The following is a 7,238-nucleotide window of genomic DNA, read 5'->3' as shown; positions in this document are numbered from 1 at the left end:
TTGCATCATGTAAGTTTGTTCTTGATGAACAGCTTCTGATTGAGTGATCCCAAATCATCCAGGTAATCAGCAGAGGGTAGCACAGGGCCAGTTGGAAAACAAGTAGGGGGTGGGGGAACCCTGTGGGCCAGGGCCGGGATTTCCTGCGCTACACTCCTATTTCCTAAAAGACATTTCCTAATTTCCATGATCCCAACAAGTATTAAATAGATTCAGTGAAAACTGTGAAGCACCACACATGCCCACTCACAGAGTATCATAGCTCGAACGTAGACTCTCAGTTTTATTCTGTCAGGACTTTCCCACATATATGTACAAACATGTTTCCCTTATCGGTTACTCTTATTTAACATAGGAAATGAATCATAAGCTGATTGTATGAAACCCAATAAAGACTGTATACAAGAAACTGATGTACTTTTCTGTCATAGACAGAAAAGCATATTACTTTCAAACACCAGTATCAAGTCTATAGTTAGTATATTTTGTATTAGAGTGTGATGAGAGGGTGTTTTGCGTTCAGATATGTCTAGGGATGTGTTGTAATGGGGAAGTAGTCTGACGGATGTTGCACCAAATATGTGGCTTCCTGTTTTGCACCTGTTTATGTCCGCTTAGAGTAAAGTTCACAATGTTAGTCTCAGGCCAAAAAGATGAGTAAAGCCACATTTTGTGTTGTCAGCTGCGTTTAACATAACTGTTGCAGTTCCTCACTCAGCAATAGAATGTCTTTGCTGTTTGTGTTTGTAATAAGTACAAATAATTTGTAATTGGGCTTTGTAATGGATTAAAGAGCACGCAGCCTTTCATGTCACCACTGATTTGGAGAAATGTGGCACCACCATGTGGTCAGCGGGCAGCTTGCAGTAAAAAGTCAGGCAGAAATAACACAACTTTAATTGTTCTTTCATCCCACCACACTGAAATGCAAATATCACAGTATGAATTCCATTTCATAAATTACACAAGCTTATAGAATTTTAAACATTTAAATGTACAAGACCATCATACAGTACACAGTTTCAAGACTCAGAAACAGCTAATAGAAGGAATTAAGGTTTGACTGATGCAGTGTGTGTGTGTGTGTGTGTGTGTGTGTTAGTCTGTGTGTGTGTGTGTTTTCCCAGTATATTGTTGTATAAAAGTAAGAGATGTGACATTTTATTCACTGTTTCAATGATCTGAGTTAGTAAAATATATATTAAAAATCTTTATTACTCTGCATTATGGAACTTTTAACATTTTAGTGTTGCATGTTGGCCATGAAGATCACTAAAAGGCTTCACTACCCTCCAAAAACGTTGTCTTTGGCACGAAATTCTCTGATTAAAAAAACATGATACTAAATATCGGTATAAATAATGATGAAGAACGATTTTGCTCAATCGTATTTGTATGGGCCCCCTCACAATATCCCAGTCCAAGCTAAAGTAACAAATCCCAGACGCCTGCAGGCCTAATGAAGCTCATAGGCACCCCAGAATGAGCTGTCTTTTAGAAAATCATCATTTGTGATGTCTAAGCTGACCCTGTCTCCTGCCTCGAGGCTAACAATCTTGGCCACCCACACAGTGCCCACCGTTGTGTTCGGGAACGTCCCCTCAACCAGTATCCTCACCTTTCTACCAAATGTTGCATCTCGTTTCAAAGTCACATATTTGTTTCCTGACTTTTGATTCATCATGGGGAAGGTGACCTGGGCGTAGATGAAGTAGATGCTTTTTTTCTTGCAGTGGATCGAGTTCTTCTCTAGGACGAGGGAGCAGGACTCACAGGATGGGTGTGTTATTTCCCAAGAATCATTCTGCACAGCTGTGGAAGATTGGACAAACTTTTCTTTAGTCACTCATCTATTAAACATTCTCACACAATATAATCATTAAGCAGTGAAGCCTCCAGTCCAGACTGTAGTTCTAAAACATTTAAACGGTTTTCTCTTTTCATACAGCATGTGGTGGGCTATAATATTTTACCGATGAATAATGTTTTCTCACAATTAAGTAAAGAATCAGGAAAACACAAAGTGATGCTGATATTATTGCTAATAATCACAGCGTGAACATAAATGTAATCACTATAGCAGCTGTGGACAACGATATAGATCATGGTTATGCCAGTGCATAGGAAATACTGTACATGTCAGAGATTTCATAGAACATCAGACAAAAAGCAGTTATGCAGTTTTAATAAAATGTCCATGCAGACTGTTGATAGGTGTAATGAAAATCTCTGCAGAAACACATGCATTTTTGTCATTAGCGTACAAAGAATCTAAGCAAAAGAAAAGAGATGCTCCATTCAATTTCGGCCCTTGTGAAACATTCACACTCCAAGTATCATCCTGTGATGTCAGGTTACAAAAAAATCCTCCAGTTACTGACTACATATATTTTCCTTTCAGTTAGCAGACAAAGCATCCCCCGACTATCTGAGGAGTTTTGTTGCCGTGGGATGCAATTATATTTTCTGACGGAGCAGCCCACATTACAGCTTTTGCACTTTGCTGTGGCTTTAGGAACCCACTTCACACAGGAAAATATAGTGTAGTGGGAGGAACAGCGCGCATTAGACTGGAAACATGACAGTGCTATGTGTCTCACTCAGTCCAAGCCGTGGTTTAGCCTGAGTGTGCATGCAGAAATGTACCGTTTGCTGTTGAAGTATAAAAATAATGGGGCGAAGTATGACAGTTCACAATTTAAACTAAAACATTAAAAAAATATGGTTTCAGCCTCTTTAAGCTTCACAATATAACTTGACTGGGCAAACACGTACCCGATGAAATCTGTGTCTCTAAATCTGCGGAAAGTCTCACTTTGAATGTATGAGAGAATTTAAATAAGGTGTAATGTATTTTGTTGTTATTTACTTGTATGCACCCAGTTCCCATCAACATACTGTGTCTTCATCTGTGCCACTTCCTACGTTTCTCAGAATGACTATCCGCAGCTCCCAGAGAGCATGTCTGATTCTGTTTCAACCACCATGTGGGGGCGTATACTATGACTAGTTTTTATACAGTAGAGGCGTAGTATCAGTTAGAAAAAACAGTAAAAAGTAAGAGTCGTCTGTTAATTTGGTTAGTGGAGAGTTCTTTGAGCAAGTGTCACCTCTTTCTCTTTTCATAAAGTACTTTTCCCTCTCTGACAAGATCACTGACAGCTTTTAGAAAGCCCCCCCCCCAACCACCACCCCCGACCTTTGGTCTTTTAAAAATTAGGAAGTGACACTAACACTTGATGAAGGTTAGTGCTATTTAGAAAGCTGAAAATGATTCTGATGTCAGTGGTTAGAGCTCAGTTTAGGCCAAAGGCTGAACTTTCTTAGTCCAAAAGTTGAAACTTTGCTTAAGCCTGCCAATAAAACTCTCTATATATATGACATGTTTTTCTTTGTAAACCAACACATTGACATGGAACATAAAAGATGAAAATATATTTGGATTTAATTAACCAGAAGAGGAAGTGTACTCACACTTGATTAACTGGATGTACGAGAGGGACGATTCTGACAAACAACAGAAATTAGAGGTTAATTGACAAACAGTAACTGTGGGAATTTTTACAGCGTATCATCCGTCAGGTTTTTCACTCCTCACGCATGTATGTTTCAGTCTGTTAGTAAATTTATTTATACATTTTATTTAGTATACATAAGCCAATAAACAAAGTACATCATAACTTACCTTCTGACCTAGCTTCTGGGCTCCTATTTATTTTGTCTGCAAAGAAAAAGTGGTGTTAAATTCAGCTTCATGTGGGATGTTTTTAGCTTTTTATTCAAATACTCACAAGCCATTATGCCAGTTATGATACCACGGGGAAAAACTGACACAACACTGAGAGCATAAAATTTCAGATGTTTATAACAAGGCTACATGTACTCTGCTTACAGCCCTGTTCATTTTCTTCGCTTCACTTGACTTTGGCATCATAATTACAAATACGTCTCGCAAGGTGGGCTTGAGTCTCCTCGGCTTTTCTGTATCAGTGATTGGTCGTCTAGGCCTGTCCGGCTGCTGTTTGGTGGACTGACAGCGTGCTGGCCTCCCCCAACACACTGGAAACAGCGAGTGCAAGAGGCCAGTGAAAGTTGCTAAATTGGCAACACAGGTTTTAAAAAAAAAGGGAGCATTGGGCTTTGTGGACACAGCAGCAGTGTGTGTTTGATTCTGTTTGTGTCAACCCCCACGAGAAAAACAACAGTGAAAAAGTGAACTTTTTAAAATATTCTGTTATGTATTGACAAATCTATATTTTTGATGATGTGAATCAGTCCACTGATATGAGTCTCCTTTTGAAACGTGTACCTTCATTAGGCTTCAGTGTAGGCTTCAGTGTAGTTTGTCCATCCTAGAAAAGATAAAATAAAACAAACCATCATTTCAATTATCATCACAATCATCTTCGCCATTCCATCATTGCTGTTACTTTACTGTCTCTCACTGTACATATTGTCATTGTGCCTTTACAGACATCTCCTAAATATCAACTTTTCAAAAAAAAGAGATTATTCAGTATAGTTTGGAGCTGGGAGATTCCATCTCTCAGCCAGTCCTGGAAAATGTTATCCCTCCATTTAGCTGGAAAATATATCCACCACCAGTAGACAACACAGGAATGCCTGCACAATGTAATGCACTCCACACAATACTATACAGGTTGCTGTGATGCAGAGCAACCTGCTACATCTAGCAGTCCTGTTGTTGGTGCCACCTTGAGGCACCAAGTGGAGTTCGAGACTTGCATTTCAACAACAGACTAAACTCATGAGCAACAATGAAATACACACAGGCATTATGCTTTGTGGTGGCTTTGGATATATTTGAACTCATTTTTTCCCCATATAATGTACTGTAGGTTTAACAATCTATTGTTGATTCAATGAAGCGTGGAAACATAAGACTTGCGCAAGTGGAATTTACAAGCATAGGTGGTGACACAATTCCCCAAAAAAAACACAAAACATGTTGGTTCACGTGACAAACACACACAAAAAAAACATAGAATACACTGAAACTGTTTTAAAACAAATCTTGCTAGATTAATAGAAATCTAACGTCATTTTCTGTTGTTGGGCCAAGTGTACTGACCTCGGTTGACTTCGGTTTGATTGAAGTGAGAAGGGCGGCCATAACCACCATAGCCACAGTAAGGAGACTGCACCACACCTGCAGCAGCAGGTACTTATGAGAGGACTTCGACTGACCCTCCATTCTGTCAAACACACACACACACACACATATATGTTTTGTTTTGATATTCAAGATTGTACTAACAAAGCTAATTCTCTGGACGCTTATATAAAACCAATTCCTTCTTTTGGTAGTTTTGAGCATCAGTTTTGAAAATGTTTTAATCACCGTTTTAATTTCTAAGGACTGATGCAGATTTACAATGGAGCCCTTTAGGCAGCAGTATACAGTACCTAAGTACATTTGCTCGAGTACCATGCTTGAATATTTCCATATAATGCTACACTGTTGGTGAGCTAGCTACTTTTCACATGTCCTAAACCACGACCCATAGCATTTTATTTGACATTGAGCCATTGGTTACCAGCCTGTAAAAATCTGTGCATACAGTATTGGGGACCACAAGTGTTTCCCCTTTAGCTTCTTCTGTGGTTTAGTAAAATGCAATAGTTTAGAAATAAAAGTCCAAAAACCAATAGAAAGTTAAGACCCACTGAACTTGTATAAAGTATAATGTACTGCAAATTGTAATAAAGTATTGTGATGTTCTACTTCTACAGTATATAAGTAAAGTGTCTAAATAATAGGCAAATGTGCAGTTACAGTAAATCCACACATTTAAACAATATGTGTGGATGAGAACTTAAAAGAAATTGTAAAGGAAAATTGTGGAATCGGTCCAACCGCTGCTAGTCCTCACGATTCCCAGCAAATGTCACATTTTACCTCTTATTTGGTAAGAAAATTTAAACATGACTCAGAGGATGAATCGTCAAAACTGACTGAAGTGACTGTCCTTTACTGTGCTTTCACTACTAGCTGCCTTTATTAACCCCACTACCTGAAAGTACAACTAAACCTGACTGGACACGAAAATGTCCAGTGCTAACTATGTAAGTCCCAGAGTGACACCATTGCACACACACTCACATGAGTATAGCACATGTACCCTCAGCTCACTGCCACCATGCTGCTGCCTCTCTGGGATTTTACCTCTTTGGGGGTGTTTTTAGTCCTGCACAAAGGATGGCATGGCATTGCACAATTTGTGGGTTGCTTGTTTATTTGTAATGACATAGACTGAAACTTAAAATTGATAGATAAAATACCACTGAAAGTGAATGTCTGCGAAGTGGCTGTCAATCTCAACCTATTAACCTTTAAAAAGAACTTTTTAGTGGTCCACAGGTAATTTCCAGGGACATATTACGTTTACTGTTACAAGCACATTGACCATCTTCACATAACGGTCCAGTGCATATGGTGTATGATGAGCAGAAAGGTGTAACATCAGTTGGTACAGCATGACAGCATCAGCAGAAGAAGCAAGTTAAACCCTCAGTGTGTCATTATGCAAGATGAATGAAAATTTCTATTTCTTACCTATTTTATCTCTGGTCAAGAGGTTCTAACGTGGTTCTACATACGGGGGGAGAAAAAACGCAATTAAACCAATACTCATTGCATCATACAAGACTGCAGCATCTGTATTTACTGGATTCATCAAATATCTTAATAAGTTGCTTCAGCGTGTTTTAGGTTAGTCACAAACAATGCTAATCAGTATTATTTACAATAGTAAAGGTGCATTTGTGGGAAGAGAGGAAATGTCCTTAGTTTCTGTAAATTGACATTTTTATCATTTGCTTTGTATAATTTTACAGTAAAGACACTTCAGATGTGCTTTCAGTTCCATCCCTAAACATGTGTCTTCCCTTCACACACATATGACATATTACGTTTTAAATTTTCCATATCAAAACATTTTACTCCCAGCAGCCCTCATCAGTGCTCTTATTTACACACAGCTAAATAAAATCACAAGAAAGCTTAAGTTTGTGAAACAATATTTTACACAGAAAGAAATTAAATTTGCACACTCACCCAATGTGTGTTGACCGCTCAGTGACTATGTTCATCTGTTGCTTGTCAGTGAGAGACATGTCAGGTTCACAGGGCTTTCCCTTTGACACGGGCTTATAGTGAATAGGAGATGGAGTTTTTTTTTTTTCTGTAGAGATATTTGTGGTTAGACAGAGTGGAA

At 38.6% G+C, this 7,238-nt stretch overlaps 1 protein-coding gene across 2 annotated transcripts; it reads right to left on the bottom strand.

The window, feature by feature from the left end:
• Positions 1-543: 543 nt before the first annotated feature.
• On the bottom strand, positions 544-6,614 carry lta (lymphotoxin alpha (TNF superfamily, member 1)). Of its 2 annotated transcripts, none has more exons than XM_067511093.1 (6): positions 6,578-6,614; positions 5,093-5,216; positions 4,310-4,352; positions 3,686-3,721; positions 3,475-3,507; positions 544-1,812 (listed from the first exon to the last, which is right to left on the bottom strand). In XM_067511093.1, exons 2-6 carry the CDS (start codon positions 5,213-5,215, stop codon positions 1,457-1,459), a joined length of 591 nt encoding a protein of 196 aa, XP_067367194.1. In that variant the 5' UTR covers position 5,216; positions 6,578-6,614; the 3' UTR covers positions 544-1,456. The 2 variants fall into 2 exon arrangements, with proteins under 2 accessions (XP_067367194.1, XP_067367195.1); XM_067511094.1 differs by lacking the exon at positions 6,578-6,614 and adding an exon at positions 6,125-6,208.
• Positions 6,615-7,238: the final 624 nt, after the last annotated feature.

The sequence above is a fragment of the Channa argus genome, chromosome 7 (genome assembly GCF_033026475.1).
Source record: "Channa argus isolate prfri chromosome 7, Channa argus male v1.0, whole genome shotgun sequence".
NCBI classification, from domain to species: Eukaryota; Metazoa; Chordata; class Actinopteri; order Anabantiformes; family Channidae; genus Channa; species Channa argus.
Note: the sequence above shows the minus strand (reverse complement) of the source record. Positions and strands in the feature narration are given on the sequence as shown.

Bases quoted from the DNA above. Each gene is read 5' to 3' on its own strand.
- lta (XM_067511093.1), bottom strand. From the start codon at position 5,215: ATGGAGGGTCAGTCGAAGTCCTCTCATAAGTACCTGCTGCTGCAGGTG. The intron at 4,353-5,092 runs GTCAGTACACTT...TATCTTTTCTAG, and splicing joins TCAAACCGAAGTCAACCGAG to GATGGACAAACTACACTGAA. The intron at 1,813-3,474 runs GTGAGTACACTT...AATCTTCCACAG, and splicing joins GTACATCCAGTTAATCAAGT to CTGTGCAGAATGATTCTTGG.